Source organism: Mugil cephalus, chromosome 1, assembly GCF_022458985.1.
Source record: "Mugil cephalus isolate CIBA_MC_2020 chromosome 1, CIBA_Mcephalus_1.1, whole genome shotgun sequence".
NCBI lineage: Eukaryota > Metazoa > Chordata > Actinopteri > Mugiliformes > Mugilidae > Mugil > Mugil cephalus.
The window spans coordinates 4,653,811-4,672,232 of NC_061770.1; the positions used below are offsets into that span (position 1 = coordinate 4,653,811).

At 43.0% G+C, this 18,422-nt stretch overlaps 1 protein-coding gene across 3 annotated transcripts in view; it reads right to left on the reverse strand.

Moving 5' to 3' along the window:
• lama5 (laminin, alpha 5) overlaps window positions 1-18,422 on the reverse strand; it is an 83,220-nt gene that overhangs the window by 21,691 nt on the left and 43,107 nt on the right. For 2 of the 3 annotated variants that reach the window (XR_007114307.1, XM_047606961.1), the window contains exons 8-37: window positions 16,297-16,415; window positions 16,113-16,203; window positions 15,862-15,996; window positions 15,660-15,722; window positions 14,766-14,906; window positions 13,730-13,867; window positions 12,925-13,059; window positions 11,762-11,896; window positions 11,446-11,583; window positions 10,362-10,414; window positions 9,906-10,005; window positions 9,766-9,818; window positions 9,447-9,552; window positions 9,247-9,346; window positions 8,802-8,958; window positions 7,848-7,986; window positions 6,362-6,504; window positions 6,164-6,267; window positions 5,870-6,023; window positions 5,621-5,784; window positions 5,164-5,272; window positions 4,856-4,953; window positions 4,551-4,767; window positions 4,274-4,400; window positions 4,003-4,142; window positions 3,484-3,599; window positions 3,165-3,376; window positions 2,761-2,962; window positions 1,476-1,620; window positions 1,245-1,385 (exon numbers count right to left, since the gene is read on the reverse strand). Coding sequence is in view for 2 of the 3 variants with exons in the window: in XM_047606961.1 (XP_047462917.1) it covers window positions 1,245-1,385; window positions 1,476-1,620; window positions 2,761-2,962; window positions 3,165-3,376; window positions 3,484-3,599; window positions 4,003-4,142; window positions 4,274-4,400; window positions 4,551-4,767; window positions 4,856-4,953; window positions 5,164-5,272; window positions 5,621-5,784; window positions 5,870-6,023; window positions 6,164-6,267; window positions 6,362-6,504; window positions 7,848-7,986; window positions 8,802-8,958; window positions 9,247-9,346; window positions 9,447-9,552; window positions 9,766-9,818; window positions 9,906-10,005; window positions 10,362-10,414; window positions 11,446-11,583; window positions 11,762-11,896; window positions 12,925-13,059; window positions 13,730-13,867; window positions 14,766-14,906; window positions 15,660-15,722; window positions 15,862-15,996; window positions 16,113-16,203; window positions 16,297-16,415 (3,875 nt within the window). In the remaining variant the exon portion in view is untranslated. Of the gene's footprint in view, window positions 1-1,244; window positions 1,386-1,475; window positions 1,621-2,760; window positions 2,963-3,164; window positions 3,377-3,483; window positions 3,600-4,002; window positions 4,143-4,273; window positions 4,401-4,550; window positions 4,768-4,855; window positions 4,954-5,163; window positions 5,273-5,620; window positions 5,785-5,869; window positions 6,024-6,163; window positions 6,268-6,361; window positions 6,505-6,723; window positions 6,854-7,847; window positions 7,987-8,801; window positions 8,959-9,246; window positions 9,347-9,446; window positions 9,553-9,765; window positions 9,819-9,905; window positions 10,006-10,361; window positions 10,415-11,445; window positions 11,584-11,761; window positions 11,897-12,924; window positions 13,060-13,729; window positions 13,868-14,765; window positions 14,907-15,659; window positions 15,723-15,861; window positions 15,997-16,112; window positions 16,204-16,296; window positions 16,416-18,422 lie in introns of all 3 variants that reach the window. The other variant, XM_047606975.1, reaches the window with a different exon arrangement.

Below are 18,422 nucleotides of genomic sequence, written 5' to 3' on the forward strand. Positions count from 1 at the left end.
TGTGGTTACCCAGAACCTTGGGGTGGGCGATATGACGATATTAAATCGTGAACGATTACAACGTGAAGACGATCTGTCAAACTGCAGAGATCGTGGGATCGTCTAGGGCACATTCTATAAATTGCAGTTCTATGCTGATGCACCGTCGCACCAGACGTATTACGTCGTTAACCTGACTGACCAATCATAGTGAATTACGGGCAGCGACGCGCTTTCTTACCCGCCTCTTTGTTTACAGTATGTGTGTAGCGGTAGCCGCATGGAGAGCCATGGCTGAAAGCCAAACGGAGTAGCTCACTAAAAAAAAAAAAAAAATCCACTTCCATTATTTGGAATAGGTTTGGACTTTCCTCAACTAATGAAGCGCAGGCAAATGTTCTGTGCAAAGTTTGCAAACAGCGAGCGGCCCGGCGGCACTGGCACCGCAGGCAGAGGCAGCAGCTAGCGTAAGACCAAAACAGTCAACATTAACACAGGCTTTTAACAAAGGCACTCCATATGACAAGTGAAGCAAACGATGGAAAGAGATAACAGAAGGAGTTACCTTTTATCTTGCAAAAGCTATGGTGCCTATCAAGACAGTAGGAAACGAGGGGTTCAAACGCCTGCTTAAAGTAGTTGACTCACGGTACGAGCTGCCCAGCCTAAAATACTTGTACAACACTGCCATGCCACGTCTTAAACTTGATTGTTTGCACATGCAGGCAAAACTGCGACTATTTAAAATAAAATCGGTTAAGAAGGGTTCTTTGGACTAAATTGTCTGTTTTTCATTTTTCAATTTAAGATCGTGATAAAATCGAAATCGTGATTTTATTTTTAAAAAATCGTGATATGATATTTTTGCCATATCGCCCACCCCTACCAGAACCTTAGATTGGACATGAGCTCTCCAGGTGTCTGTGGTATAGACACATTTGTTTGATGACTGAGAGGATCTTCAACAATCCAACTAACAACAGAAAAAAGAAACCCAGATAATTTGGAAGACAGATGTGTTTTTGTGTTGGATCAGCTAACTGACAGAACAGGTTTCTGCAGCCTCCACATCTCACATTCATTAATGAATGACTATTACTTGACAGCACATCCCCTTAGGATTTGGAACAGGCTCTTCATCTCTGCTCACTGCAGAAAAAACGCCTATCTGCTGGCAGAGACCTCAGCTTCTGTGTTAACGATTATTTTTTTCTGAAGATTTTTTTTCAACCTGCTGTAAAACTGAAGTGAACAAACTCGAGTACCTCTGTGCGTCTTTTGTCAGAGCTGCGACAGCGGTCGGTGGCTCCGAAGCAGAAGCAGCTGGTGCAGCCCTTTGGGTTGGTTGGGTCCAAGTGGAAAGTACCAACTCTGCACTGATCGCAACGAGCGCCCTGGACGTTCTCCTGCAGGTACAGAGCACACACGGCGGGTTCAGACGAACGAACAGACGGAGGTGGTCACGAGGACGTATGTGGGTGGGTGTGGGTCCCAACCTTGCATAGACACTGTCCTGTGAAGGTGTCGCACACTTCTTCCTCAGTTCCCGCCTCATTGCAGTCGCAAGGCCTGCAGTTGGGGTAACCATAGAAACCGGGGGCGCAGCGGTCGCACTGACGGCCGACGACGTTGTTCCTACACCTGGAATACAAAAGTTGTTCATTCATATGTCAGTTGGTTAAATGTGAATCTCTTTGTCCAGTTTCTCTCTCACACACACACTTTCAGTTTCATTTTGTTCATATAACAACTCTAAAGATGTTTTACAGAACCCAGTGACCCCAGAGCGAACAAAGCAACAACAACAACAAAAAAAAATCATTCAATCAGCATTCAACAAGGAGAAGCCTTGAGAAGAAGTCAGCTCATGTGGGGTGGATCCGTCTCCTCTGGGGCAGCCAGGAAGAAAGACCAGAAAGTCCTTCAATCTCAGTTTATTGCCTCCAAACCAAATATTTGTACACTGGTGGCCAGCTGCAGGCTGCATGCATGTAGCTGTGTAGCTGGTTACTGCAGGTGTTAGGACCTTAAACGAACTTCAGGCAGAAAATAATTCAGCCTTGAATTCTGGTCTTGTCTGGAAAGGCACATTCCTTCTCCTGGAAAGAGGATGTAATGACAGAAGCGATTTTAGATATCTTGAAGGCCTTGATGCTTACAAGTGAGCCATACAATAGCAGGCTGGCTCTAATGCGGGGAGAGACAGAAAGAGACAGGGTCTGGTTTTCAAGCTGAATTATCAGCAGTAGTTATCTGATCATGATGAACGAGGGAAGAACTCTGAAGCTACACTTGAAAAGAAAGCTGGACGTGTGCACGTGCAGTAACGGCTACGGTTAAGTGGTAAAGGCCGACTGCCCTTTCTATTACCACTGTGCTTGTGAACATAGACAGTGCTGACTGGCACCCTGCTTACAGCCAGAATCTCTGGACAAACTGGTACAGATGGACCACCTTATCATGGTCTAAACACAGGAGAAAGAATAGGAGCCGGCAAGGATGAAGAATAACAGCTGATGTGTTGCTGGCAGCGGTTGGAGCTGAAAGTTTAAAAATGCACAGCTTCCAGAGAACACGGACAAGAGCTGGCAAGTACAGCTCTTTAAGCGCATAGGCGTGTGACAGTGGTGAAAGAGCCGCAACCAAGGTTGTTTCAGGATAAACTAGACAGAAGGTAACTGCCCTTTTAGTCATTTCTTAACACAGGCCTGATATCTGAGAAGCCTGACACGGTGGAGAAGATGATTCAAAACGCAAAAAAAATAAATAAATAAATTTTACCTGCACTGTCCGCTGAGCGTGTCACAGCTGGCGTCAGGAGAGGTGATACCGGGCCGAGAGCAGTTGCAGACCTCACAGCCCACCACTGGGTGACAGCCAAACGTCTGAGGCTCACACTGGGTGCACTCTGGACGCAGAGTCCTCGGAGGACAGATGCAATCGCCAGTCACCGGCTCACATAGCCTTGTACCACAGTTACAGGCTGCAGAGGAGACAAAAGAGCAAGCATTCTCTTTAGTTTTCAGCTCCAGAGTCATCTATCTCAAACTAGTCTCATAAATAAATAACCCTTAAATAACTGCTCATTAAGTTTATCATCAGTGTTGCTGAAATTTGCGAGGAAGGAAAATGCATCCATTTATGATACATGTGACAAGGCTAAGCTAGCTATCTGTTTGACTCACGTCTGCAGTTGGGGAATCCCCAGTACCCCGTGGCACACATGGAGCACTCTCGTCCGATCACGTTTGGCCTGCAATGGCACTGGCCGCCAAACTGCTCGCAGGTGTCGCTCTCCGCCCCGAGTTCGTGGCAGGCGCAGGGCATCGCCCCGTTGTTGAAGAAGGCCGACAGGGACACGGCTGAGCTGAGGCAGAACGGAGAGGCAGAGGACGGACTGGACAGATGGAGACAGGGAGGAAGGAAAAGCTTTTATAAGTAAAATACACACCAGGTCTTAAATGGCCCACCAAATGGAAACTATTGGACTGTTAATATACTGACTCGATGTGAAAGCTGTTTTGGCCACAGTTGCTGATGAAGTCATAAGATTTATCCAGAGGTTCCTCGTTCAGGTAGCTGGAGCTGTAGCTCGTCTCAGGAACCACCAACACATAATCCTGAAGAGACACAGGGGCAAACGGACGACAGGAATTTATCAAAAGGAATATTCCTTTTCTATATTTTAGATTATAAGCCAATCTGATGACATCATGAGTCTCTTCAGCTCTTTGATTTACCGCCATTACCTAATAAAGGTCAAACTTTATCTGGTAAGTAAAGCACCAGATGAAGAGAAATTAGCTGAAAGTTTATTACATTCAAATGATAATGCAGATATCCTACAGAACCTGAATGGTACAAATGGTACCTCAGAGATATGGTGTTTTTTTAGGGAAATTTGGACTACAGAACACAGTTTAAAGGTTGGAAGAGGACACAGGCCAATAAAGGAGCATGTTTATCTTTACAACACACAAAAAATGAAAAAGTGTAAAATAAAGACGGAGCAGTAAAACTCACCAGCCACAGAGTCTTTCCTGCTGGTACCTGTACAGTGAGGAAGAACTCGTGGTCCGTCACATCCAGGATGATCTGATTCTCAGACACCAGGATGTTCCGGCAGCCGTAAGCGTGTGGACAGAAGGAGGCGTTGACGTGGCCTGAGGCAATGACAGTGTTACATTTCATTAACATTCCCCTACAACTCTGTTGCTGTCATCCTAGATATTTGTTCATTTTCCCCCCTGCCATATATAATGGATTGTGCATCACAACCACTGTGAGTTCCTACCCTGCCAGATTCGTCCTCCGTTAATGTAGACCTGCACTGGATAAGTGGGGTGCAGAGGCTGGTGAAAGTGGAGGATGAAGACGTAACGGCCGAGGGTGTGGACGCGCGATGAGTACACCGCTGCATTCTGGGTAAAGGATGATGATAGATGGAGAGACGGACATGAGAAGACAGCTCAGCCAAGGTGAAGCTAACTGCAGCCATCTTATATGTCATACCGAGGCAGACAGTTTATTAAATGAATACTTCCTGAACTATCACAGAGTTTAATCTTTACCTGCAGCGAGTCCAGACGGATGTGGTCGCTGTTATCCGCAACGTGTGGAGGCCTGTCTCCTCCTGTCCAGGGCGCCTCGTCTCTCTGATAGAAGGGCAGAGGAGGAGCTGGAGCAGGGGTGGCCGGGACGGGTAGCTCCTGCATGGAGGAGCTCTGGCCCTCCTTCAGGACTAGAGAGTCTGATGGAGTCTGGAAGCGTGAGGGGACGCAGGAGGAACTGGAGCGAGAGGAGGAAGGAGACGGTTAAAAGTTGTTTTATGTGTGTGAAGAATTATACTGTTATGAACGATAGAGTCACTTTGTACCTGTCAGGTGAAAACTGCCCATGAGTACTGATGCACTGGACTTTCGGGTCAACGTACTCCATAGTAAACTGGTCTTTAGGAACCAGGTACACTTTGTGCTGAAGACGGGCAAGAAAAACACAAGAGGTTGTTTAGGAGAAAAAAATATACTAATTAGAGATTCTCAAATCTGAATATGAGCTTGTTTTTCATGATTTAATATCTTTAGTCTCAGAGCGATTTAGCTGCTTTTAAATCATTCTACTAAGACTGAGTGTTTAATTATTATTTAAAATGTAGTGCAGCTTTCTCATCATGAGCCGTCTCACCAGGAAGAAGCTGGCGCGGTCGGAGGTGAGCTGGATCTCCGCGCTGGCAGGGAGGGAGAAGACTGCCACCCTGTTCTGCTCATCGATGGCCACCACTCGACACAGGAAGCTACACAAAGCCCACACAGACGTGAAGATTAGGAGCTGTTGACACACTTGACGTAACAGTAAACTGCTGAGGCCACACGTTACAGGCAAACACAGACTTTTCGCTGCAGACAGGTTTTCCCTTCCTCTCTTATCCCCTGCCCTGTTTCAAGGACGGCAGGTGCTCTACATCGCCCTCATTATGCATTCACATCCCATACAATTACTATATAAATGGAATAAATAACAAAATAATTTCAATTCAACTAATACAATTTATTCAAGAGAGCCTTAAACAATCACATATTTCTGGGATTATTTGGTCACATTAAAATAAAGGACTGAACCTCAGGTGAGATCTGCCTGGTACCTGTATTTGCAGTGCAGCAGGGTGACACGATGTTGGTCTGGCCGTGGGCCGGGCACGCTGACAGCGACAGACAGAGTTTGAGGCAGTTCCTCTTCGCTGGAATACTCGACCACCAGGACGTGGTCGCCTGGAGACGACAGCCGAGCTTGCAGCTCGACGCTGATCTGCAGCAGAAATGATAAGATGGTTATTCCTGGAGTTTTGGAGATGAAAAGATACTTGTGATCAAACTTTTTTTTTTTCTCTCACATCGTAGCCACTGCAGACGGCCATGTCGGGATGCCGCGGGGTTACCCTCTCAGTTGGGCAGGGGCGCGGCAGGTGGTTGTCGGTGCGGCAGTTGGCGTCGTTGCCAGAGATGGAGGGGAAGGAGTCCAGAGACAGATACTTGTACATCAGACAGCTACACAGACAGAGACAAATAACAGACGGAGTTAACACACATATAAGAAAGTACAAAATTCAAAATATTTAGAGCATTAGCGTTGAACAGAAACACATTTGAAAAAAAATATAATCTGAAAGCATATTTAGACTATTTACTTCTGGTTGGGTTCAGATACAGCGCTGTAGGTACAGGGTTCAGTCACTTTGATCTGCAGGATAGGAGCTTCATAGTAGGCACTGGGCAGCAGGACCAGATAATCCTGAGGGCAAAACAGAGAATTCATTTCAGAATTCACATATCTGATCATTGTATGACCTTTTTAGAGACAGATTTTAACAACATATGCGTCTCACCAGCATGATTCCCTCAGCCTCTATAACCACGGTCCACGTTCCCGGGTTCAGTACAAAGGGCTCCACAAAATTATTCTGGGGAACGTTGACAAAGGTCGGCTCCACACTGGGAGCAAAGACGATCTGTTTGGACTGTTCTGAACCTTCAAAACAAACCAGAAGTTTATGGCCTCAGACACCGAAACCTAAAATAGTGTGAGAAATTAATATCTGTGTAACAGAACAGAATCATAATTAGACTTAATTTTATTATGTATAAACCTTTACAATAACCCAGGAGTGAAAACATGAAGACACACATTCATCTGCTGTTGTTTTGTTCCGACAAACAGTCAAAAACACACTTGAGACTGGAGACGTACCTCTGCGGTTGACCTGATAGGCCGTAATTTTACCGTTGGAGGTGACGCCCTCAGAGTTTACATATCTGAGGATGAAGCGAGTCAGATAGACGTCTGCCTCGTTCACATAAACCTGAAGCTTCACTGCAGTCTACGGGGACGAAGTCAAACGGGAGAAAGCGGAAGGGCAGGAAGGAGAAAATAGGGAATTTGGAGAGTTGAAGATGTGAGTTTTTACTCTTAAATCCCTGATAATCCTGCACTGATCTGTGGCCCTGAAGAGGAAAATATACGGAGCGAGACCAGAGGTCACCACTGACAGCTGTTGAAATACCAGCTACCACCAGACACCTACACATACCTCCATCATCTGTCTCACTGCACAGATGAACAAGACGTGAAAGGAATCAAGGAGGAAGAAAGAGAAAGTAGATTTCTGTGGTTCCAAACAAGTCAGTCAAAATGTTCTATAAAAGTAGCATGAGAAAAAAGATATGAGTGTATTTCTCAAAAGTTTCAAAGACTCTGGCATTAAACTGAGGTGTTTAACAAGGTGCACTCTCAATCATATTCAGCTCAAACTGATTTGAGTTGAATATTCAGTTTTCCAGACGTCCTGTGGCCTTAGCCATTGCGTAGCAATAGCTGAAATTATCCTAACCATGTAGTTGTTTTCAAAGTGTAATATTTGAAATTTAAAGGAACTTCCACCTTCAAGATTTTCTCTTTTATCTCCTAGCATGTCATACACATACATTTATATTATAAGGTGTGTTGATTTGTACAGTGATGTGTTTGTTATGTTTGGTCGACTGTTTTGTCTATTTCCATTATGTTCTATTTAGGTTGTTTCTGATGTTTTAATTGGTTTCCCTGCATGATTATGCGCTTGTTAATGAGCATCGATGTATCTGTCCAACCCTAACCCCACATCCCAGGACAGAGAGAGCTTGCTTACGTTCTGACATGGAAAGCAGAACAATTTTGACTTAACTTTTTGGAACACAGCCTAAACAAAGCATGGAAGCCAAGAGAAAACATATACAAGAAGAAGTGGAGAAGACATTTCTCTTCCATCACTGTCTATTCCAGAGCTGGAATAAGTGACAGAAGATCAGAGTGAGGCGGCCCCTCCCAGCACTTACAGTTACCACAGTAGTAGTTCCAGTCGTCCTCTATCACCGACACCCTGCCCCGAACATCCGAACCCCCCCAGTTGGCATAGCGCAGCACCACGCGGAAGAGGTCTGGAGAGCTGACTGACACCGACACCAACACTTTGGACTATAGAGGGAGCAGGCGGCAAGCAGCAAGCAACGACAGGGGGAGACGGAGGGTGGGGGAGAGACAGAAAAGAACAGGGATAAGATTAGGATAGAAAAAGACGTGGAATAATGGGGATAACCACACAATGAGGAGAAAGGGGGGAGGCATAAAGGTTACGAAGAAATGGGATAAATTGGAACAAAAAGGAGGAGGATAAGCAGAGCAGAACAATGGAAACAACAAACAGAGAAACCAGGACAAATACCATCACCATCACCTTCACCACCAAAAGCAAACCAGCAACACAATATTACCCCCAGATCCAACCCAACATTTCTCTTTGGAGTTCCACTTTTCTGCAACTGAACTTTTATTGGTGCTCCGATGTAGTCCACATAGAAAATACCTTTACTGACATTATTAACATTCAGCTCAACTCATATTATCAACATAGGTTTTACTATTACTCCACTCATACAGGAGCAAGTTAATAGTGAAATAATTAAAATATAAGTGGAGATATAAAGATGCAGAAGTTATTCCAACAAAGAGAAATGCCGCATACAACTCAAAGTGATCTATCTGTTTATTTCATGCAACAGAAGCAACATAACTGATGGGCCACAGTCACATAAACATCTACATATAAAATACACACTGCATAAATCAAACTCATCGAATGAAATGTTTTACCAACAAGTAACATGTAAAACACATGATAATCTGTATAATCAATACATCACTATCAATACATCAGGTACTGTCACAAACAGCTGCCTTGTAAAGATCAATGGAAAAGATAAAAGGTGAGTTGTAAAAGGTGTTGTTCCTACCTGAATGGGGTTCATCTGAGCGTAACCTCTCCAGCTGAAGTCTGGGAACTCCAGGGGGTTGTAGCCAAATCGCACCGGTCGGCCGTCCAGCATGGTTCCCTCCTCGATCTCAAACTTCAGGTGATGGAGGTCCGGGAAGTAATGATCCTGACGAGGTCTACCGAAACACAAAGATCCATTTAGAAAGTCTAAAAAAAAAAACTCACATAAAAACTATTTGTACATGAAAGGAGAAAAGGTTCATAAGTGATTTGAACAATACTTTTTACACCATAAAAACCTGCTGTATCAGAAAGCAAACTACCATCCCTAATGTTAAAACATTAGGGATGGATGCATGCTCATCTGGTTCTGTGATATTATAAAACCAACAGGAACTATCAGTAACAAAGCCACTGGGGTAAAAGTGTAAAACTGAAGCTACTCAAAATTCCTCTCAACTCACAAGTTACACTTTGGTCCCTCCACATTGGGTCTGCAGCGACACTGTCCGTTCCTCTCTTGGCAGGACTGACCTGCTGAGCCACCGATGTCACACTGGCAACCTAAAGGTATGACACACATACACACACACACAAATCCCCTCAATATCAACCAGGCTTGTCTTCAAAATAAGCTTGCAACGATTTAGTGACTGAAACTAACCCTGGCAGCCAAAGTAGCTGTGTTCCTGCAGGTTGTAGAAGCCTTCTTTGCAGGTCCAGCAGGTTCCACTGCAGGCGTTGGGCTTACAGTAGCACTGACCGGTTTCCTGTCAAAAACAAAAAGATATTATTATTTATATGATAACAGTGAGAACAGTGTATTTTATTATGTCGTTAATATAATATATAAAGAGCAACTAAAAATTTAAGTGTAATTATATCTTATGTAAATTAATAATAGCATGTTAACGTGCACAGGCTGGTACCACGACATAACACTCAGGAAAAAAATCTCTTGTTGCAGACTGAAAGCAGCTCACCTGTGCACACTCTGCAACACTGCTCAGAGTCCCCGCGATGTTACACTCACAGTCTGCAGGAGACACACATACATGCTTTAGTTCAAACTGCTGCATTCAAGTCAGTGTGCACATGTTATGTGTGAGTATGTGTGTCTCACTGGAGCATCCATCGGGAGTGTCAGGTGAGAGGTTCCAGTACAAAGGTTTACACTGGTCACAGGCCGGACCCTCGACGTGACGACGACACTCACACTGGCCCTAAATTAATGATTGACAGGAAAATGAGACGGGAAGGTGTTTCTGCTGCTGCCTCAAAATAAATACGACCAACTTTCGAGAAATCTACTTGACTGAAAGTTGCAGAGTACTTTCACCATCACGCAGTATCTGTATGAAACAGCACAGGGCAAGGCTGAATCACACATGAAAACATAATGGAACTGAAAATGATGTCAAACCTGCCCTGATTTAGACTGAACACATTTAGTTCATGAAGACAGATTGATATATTTCAAGTCAACTCCTACTTTGAAAGTATGTCATGTTTTGCACAAATAAGTCCCAAAACTGGATCTACTTAAATATGAAAAATAATAAAGACAGACAAGACTTACCACAGGTGGCTGTACTGTGTACTGAACAGAGCCAGCAGGGTGACAGGTACCAGCTATCAATGAAAGAAAGAAAAACATTTCTCAATGCTTTGCTTTGGTTGTTGTGTGTTGCTAAGCTAGCTAGAAGCTAGGTAGCATTTCCTCATGTTGCTAACTGCCTTTAAATTTCAGGATTAAGAAACATTTTGCTTCTGGTTCAGTGGAAAAAAGGAAAATATGAAAAAATGTTACTGAAATGAAATAAAAGAGTGATGTAACATGCAGTAACGTGTCCTAAATCCAGCGCTACAGTCAGTCCAGCTTTAAGGTGAACAGAGAACGAAAAGTGGACCACATACTGATTCTATACTGGACTAAAGTCTGGATTATAGAGGAAATGACAACAGAGTCTAAATTTCCTCTAAATGACCTCAGACTCCTGAACTAAATCTGTTGTTGTATCTTGCTACAGAAACCATGTTTAAGATAAGGCTGGATCTATATCAACGTGTCAGTATTTATGGTGGGGACCATCTTCAATGTGTGCGCTTTGGATAACTGTTGGGACAGTATGATCAGGTTTAAAGTGTGAGGAGTCACAATACAAAATAACTGTGTCTGACTGCATTAAGCCTGTCAGAAATGAACCACTAGCGCCACAGAATATTTTTATGCTGATCTGGTTTTGGACAATTGCTACGTTGCTTTTGATGATCTTAATAAAAATGTGTCAGATCTCACCACTTCAGTCTCTAATCAGAATGACTTCGGTCTGGTTAAAGAAATATTGTGCAGAACATACTGTATATATATATACACACACACAGTTTATTGTATACTGTTTTTTATACTGTGTTCATTTGTGAATTTAAACTGTCCATGTTACTGAGCTAAGACTGTTAAGTAGCCTTCTGGCCTTTCCAATTAAATGAAACCCACGTTTATGAAGTGACAAAACACACATATGTTTACCATTCAGCATGTTATCTCTGCCTCATGTCTGTTGTGTGCCCTTTGTGATTAGGTTGTGTTGAGTGCAGCTGTGGCGCCTCACTTTCATAATGTCAAGCATGCACACAAACTGGGCCTGTGTTTGTGTCATTACCTTGGCAGTTGGGGAAGCCGTAGGAGCCGTGTGCACAGCTGTCACACCTCAGTCCCACCACACTGGGCAGACACACGCACTGGCCCGTCACCTGGTCGCAGTTAGTGTAGCGGGAGCCTTCTGAGGAACACTGGCAGGCTGCAATAACACACCATACATTGGGTGATGTACTAACTAATACTACTGATACAGTCAACAAGCATATATTCAAATTAAACGAGATTTTCTAATAATACATTTTGTATGTTTTTATCCACCGAAAACTAAAAGGCAATTTCACGAAACCTGAGGCAAATATTATTGCTGCACGACTTACGAGTGCAGCTGGGGTAGCCATAGTAACCGGGTGCACACTGGTCACATGACGCGCCGCTGTAATTGGGCCGGCAGTGGCAGTGACCGGACGCTGTGCAGCTGGTGTCCAGTGAGGTGCGAGAATCACAGGCGCAAACTGAGAAAACAGGACTCAGCTTATTACAAAAATAGAACAACTTGCTAATTATAAGCTTCAAGCTACTCATGAAAATAAGAAAATCAATACTGGGGAAAACTGACGGCAGCAGTGATTAACACAATGTAAGTATAATCGAGTGTGAGACACGGGTCGGGACTTTAATCTTTTCTGAATACTTTTTCACTTTCTGGGGTGGGTTACTTTATTCAGATGTCATAATATTATGCAATATTGCAGATTGGCTAATCACCACGGTCATGATATATCTGAAAGAAAACTCTAATGAACGTGCTTTTTTAGTTTTCTTGAAGTCATTTCACCACTGAACCAAGTAGCGTCTTCAGTTCTAAAAGATCTGTGGGGAGTTTAGTTTTTTATTTGAGACGTGGTTGGTACCGTCCTGAAACTCACATGACTAGGGTCTGTTCACAACACAATGCTTAACTCATTCAAGGAATAATAGGGGTGGATATGTGCTAAATTAATTTTTTTTTTAAATAACAATTTTCTCTGCAGTGTAGTTTCCTGCTGGTAGACCGTCCAGAATATAGAGTTTTGTTGCATTATTCAAAATTTGCCAAACCAGAAAGTTCAGCAAATGTCTAATTTTAGACAGGCCTTGTCACATCAGATGGGTTGCTTTCTTGGGTTTAATTTAATTGAAATGTAGAACTGCTGAATTTATGGTTGGAATGAAACTGTGTGACTTTTTTTTCCCTTGCAGATGTGAAATCAAGTGTTACAACCCAGTTCACAGATTCTTACATACACTTGCCCTTCCCTTTAACAATGTCACGGTTTTTACTTTGCACCGAAAATGTTGAACCTCAAAAAAGAATCATAAAATTTAACGAGGCAGTGTAACACTTCATAAGGAGGTGCATAAATTCAAGTGTTTCCATGTGTCCCTGTCTCTCATGTGACAGGGTATCAGTTTCTCTCTTTTCATTACAGTACGAGGGGATGAGCAGTAACAGATGCGTCGGATCACGCTTTCTCTTTGCTATGTGCGTGTGCGTGCGTACCTTGGCAGTTGGGGTACGAGTGGAACCCAGATCTGCACTGTTCACACCGAGGACCCTGAAACTCTGGTTTACACAGGCACCGGCCAGACGCATCGCAGACTTCAGGCAGAGATCCGACTGTGCTGCAACCGCACACTGCAGAGAGACCACCACAAGTATTCATCCAGTTACTAACCTGATTTAAATGAGGGCGCTCACATGTATCTGAACAGTGTGCTCATATCCTAAGAGGACATTTATCCGGAGAAACGGCTGTCCTCTCTGCACCCAGCATCAGCATGCTGTTTGTTTCTCGAAGTCTTAAATGCATGTATTTCTTCATCAGATGTCATATGAAGTAGAGTTGTAACCTCAATGTACAAATTACTGCAGGTAAAAACAATTCATGCATATGTGCAGCAACTCTGTGGACTGCAGACTGGCAGCTTTCGGTCTCTGTACAGACATGAAAAGACTTCAGGAAGCTGCTGTGCCAAGAAAAACAATTAGCAGATTAATATCCTCTAAAACCACAAACTGCCATTATTACTTTTATGTTTGTGAGATAATAAGAGATACAATAAGATACTATGTCGAGATGACTCGACTGAGACGCTAACTGTGTTTAGACTGAAACAGACCAGTGAAGCCTCAGGTAAATGCGTTAATATATTTTTTAATGAATGTGGATTTTGTCCTCAGTACACGGAGCTCTGATGCTGACACACTGCTTGGATCTCCAGATGAACAAGATGTGTTAAACGAGACGTTTTTATTCAGATTTTTAGTGGAAGGAAGAAGGAAGGGAAAAAGCAAAGTGACTCACGCTGGCAGAGTGGGTAGTTGAAGTAACCAGGAGCACACTGATCACACTGGTGACCCTGGAAACCGCTCCGACACACACTGTGCCCGGTCATCAAGTCACATGACCCGTCCAAACAGCCTGGACCTGAACACTGACAGGCTGCACGGACACACACACACACACACACGTATACACACCAGAGTTAGACAAACACAACAGCACCTACACAGACTCTTGTTAAATACTGTTTGTTCAGGTATTTTAAAGATGACTGTGTTTGTGTTGTGCAGCCTCACTGACCAGGGTGTAAATAATGAAACGGGGATTGACACAGCTTAGTGGAATGCTATTTACTCAGGAGTGTGTGTGTGTGTTTGTGGGAGGTTACTCCTGGGTGGCAAACTAAATAAACAAACCGAAGTAAAGCGTCTGGAATTCGCGGCTTTGTTTGTATTTTTGTCTGAGTGTGCATGTGGACAACAAATGGAACAGAATCTATAAAAGTAAGTGTTAGTAATCCGATGGCTTTGGGAGGATCACCACTTGGAGATGCATAATTACATATTTTGTAATTCAAATTATTGGAGAAAAAAAGTCTTTTTTTCTACGAATTTCTTTTTGCAAAAAATAAATAAGATAAATGTCCCCTGAATGCTGCCTCTCTTATACTAAAAAGTAGTTGGGTGGATTTCAAAAGAGCCCAGTAAAGGTGGTTGGGCCTTCTGGTGAGGATTCCTCCTGAATGCCTTTCAGGAGTTTTACTGTGCATGGGCAGCTGGGGGAGACCCTTGGGTAGACCCATAATTTGCTGGAAGGGTTACACATTTCATCTGTGGGAATGCCTTGGGAGTCCTCATGAAGAACTAGAAAATGTTACCAGGGAGAGGAACGTGCTTAGCTTTTGGACAGAGCAACTCGACTTTACATAAGTAATGAAAGCGGATGGAGGGATGGAGTGAGGGTGGTTGGTCAGACAAGGCGTGATGTAGGCCAGTGCAATGATGTGCAGATTAACTGAGGTGTAAGTAACATGTAAGCTTAAAAATCCATTTCTCACCCTGACAGTTGAGTCCGTGGAAACCCGGAGCGCAGGTGTCACAGTGTTCACCAGTGAAACCTGGTTTACAGATGCAGGTTCGTGTTCGTGGGTCCGTCTTGCACGCGTTGTCCACTGTGCCTGCTGCACTGCACTCACAGTCTGGAGGGAGAACGTGTCATGATTAATGCAATTATTCACCAGACAGGAAAAGCAGTCAGCAAAAAAATAAAATGAACAGTGCAAGACACTAAAGATACCGTCATTCTCAAATGTTCCTCTGACTAAGTTCTATTAATCACGAACAAAAGCTACTGGAGGCGGGTGGTTTATCACATTCCACTGAGATTCAATTCACACCACACCATTTTTTTCCCAAAACTCCCCCAGACGTTTGACTCACAGTCCGAGCAGGTGACAAGAAGATGTGGGAAAAATTCACATCCAATACACAATTAGCAGCCAAGGTCAGTCCTCAGCTTGTTTCTAAAGGTCCATTGTTTTTATTTGTTTCACTTTTGGATTAGATTTGAGGGTATTTATCTCTTTGCACAGCTCAGCAATGGAATTATCTATGTAATGATTTACACAAAACTGTCACTCCTACTGCAATTATTACTATTTCCTTGCACTCAGCATGTTTTATGTGTCATCATTGTCCTTTTTCCTGCATCCTAAACTTGAACCACAGCAACGCGCCGTCATTGGTTACGTTGGCTGTTGCACGTATAGATTTGATGTTAATATGTTATTTTGAGAACTTGTTTGGATAAAAGGGTTTATAAAAGTTACAGTCAATATCTAATCATGACATAACCAAATAACTGTTAGATTTATTGACAATTCTTTGTAAAAAATGTGTAAAAGCATAATTGAATGTTTTGTCCTTCTGCAGGGGCACTGAGGTGGACTCACTGATGATCTCTCCAGCCGGTTTGGCTTCACCATTGTTGTTGTTGGTAGGATAGGTGGGGATAGCTGATGGAGATGGAGAGAGACAGAGATCAGAAACAAGGAAAATCATTTAAAAAGTCGATTTGATTTTAATCTGCATTCATTTTTCCCAGGCAGTTCTAGTGTCTATCTGGACACTGAGGTTTTGATTGCTGTAACTCACGGTAACACTGAGGAAAGTTGATAAAGCCGCTGGCGCAGGAGTCACAGTTGTCCCCAGTGTAGTTTGGTTTGCAGAAACAACGTCCGGTCAGATCCTCACAGGTACCATCTGTGAACTCTGACTGACAGTTGCAGGCTGCAAGACAAAGGGAAGGAGGAAAATATAGATAACTGGTACATTCCTTAACATTTGTTACTGTGAACAAGGAAATGTTTCTTTACTATTATTATTTATAATCAGTTGTAACTAACGGGAGCAGGCCAGCGGGGAGTCGATGGCGTAGTCAGGTGACCTGTAGTAGGTGGGGATGCAGCGCTCACAGTTAACTCCGGTGGTGTGATGCTAAGAGGGAAAGATTCCGTCAGTTTTGCCTCATCGTGGCTGCAACCAGATGCTCTCACACACAGCTTCACAAATCTTATGAATGTCCATTACCTGACAGTTGAGACAGACGCCCCCTCCTCTGTGGTGGCCGTGGATGTCGAGGCTCCCTCTCTTCTGATCGACCTCGGGGTCGTAGTAACAGTCAAATGAGTGACGGTGACAGTTACAAGCTGAAAGGCAAAATGGAAAACACCCTCGTGAAACAAGAAACAGACACCATGGAGTAATTATGAAACAATTACAGACTAATATTACTAAAACTAAATTAAAGTGAGACTTAAGGGGAGACAACAGACCAAGTTTACTCTGTTTGACATGCGGCTGAAAGCTCCAGAAATACAGTGAATGGTTATTTCCCGGATGAGACACATTTCAGTGGCTCAATGTCCAATTTATTAACAATATTATTTCATAACATATCTTCCTTATGTTGATTTTTCAGATTCTTTTTTAAGGTGATTTATCTTTCATATCTATAAGCGCTCAAACAAGCATTAAAAATGTGGAAGAATTGTATCTATCCTGATGTGAATTGATAAATAATGATAAAAAAAAATAAAATGCAGGTAAAGTGAAGGTCTAATTATGTCAAATTGCATATTGACAGACAAATTATATAGTTTTTTTTTGTTAGAATCCTTATCCATGCTACAACAAATCTATTAAAACTGTATGTTAACAGTTTCAAAGTCTTTCTAAAGCCTTTCTGTCCTGAGCTGATAACAACTCTCTGTATTGTGTTTCCAGCTTCCTTGTGTGAAAAACACAATGCACAGTTGGACCAATGTCCACAACAAAGTGTCAAGAAAGATTCACCTGGAAGGTAAAAACAGCCTCTGGTGAGGAGATAAGAAGCAGGAGAAGAAGAAAGAGAAACAAGAAAGAAAGAAAATCAGAGAAGGAAAAGCACCCAGGCTTAGTCAGAAGTTACTAATCAGTGGAGCAGTTTAATTTAGTGGTAGTAGTGGTACCTGCTGAAACCACATCATACATGAATCTCAGTTAGCTCTGTGAAGTCACTTCAAACATAGCTGCTGTTCTGTTTCCTCTGGCAGGTGTTCATTTAATGTGGGCGATTACACACGGCTGAGGATCACAAATCACATGTTTGTTTCCAAACAAATCAAAAAGAGAGAAGCTGTGATTAATAGAACCACAGAGACTACATTATTTCCTGCAATGGCTTTTGGAGATGTCTGATTACAGAATGGTCAAATCTCTTCACAGGGTTTGTTTTATTTATCCTTAAAGCAGTCCCCTACATAGTATACATGCTATGGCTGTAGCATGTGCCGTACTTCACATACGGTTTGAAGAGAACACAAAAATCAAAGTTTAAAATTTTAGTCATCCCTCCTCTTGAAACCGACTGTCCCCTTGAACTTACGTGTAAACACTAAGTAAGAAGATCCCATACATCTCTTGACTTAATCAAAGAAAGAGAGCTGTGTACTTAAGAAGAATGGAAGTTCAAAGCCCAGACGGACCTTTACACTTCCTACAGAGTCACTGAAACCTCGATAGCTTTGTGTTCTTATCAGACTCTCAGCGCCTGAGAGGTGCCAGCTGAATAAACCAGCGCTTCTTATCCTCCAGCTCCAACAGCAGCCTGATAGTGCTGAGTGGTTTTCTCACAGCTGAGGAAAATAACCCCACAAAATCATATCCACAGCAAGGAGTGAGTGCAGTGAACAACCAAGTAGAGATTAACTCAGCAGCTTGTGACTGATTCGGGTGTGTGATTATTCGTGGTAGATCCGTCATCTCAATCATGAAACATGATGCCAGGGTTTTCTGTACAAGATGAGATCTGTTTGATGATATTGCTCCGATCTTCAGTCACAGCCTAGCAACAGGACTATGTCCTACCAGAGAGAGGGAGCTATGAGAGGGAGCTATAGAAGTTACAAGATGACATTTAGCCTTGAAAAACTACAAATTCTCAATCTCAAAGCAGTGGAGGCTGATAAATCTTGACTTCCCATTACATTCCCTTCCAAAACAGTGCCTCATTCATTTCATGTACCACATCTTAATTCACGTCTTTCAATGCGTCACCTCATGTCTTGAATGACTTCCTGTAGCAATGGGGACACTGTCATTCAGCCTCCTCCGGCTGTTAAATATTGAAGAAAACCTTCAGACATACACCTCCCTCTCTCTCTCTAGTGTTGCTC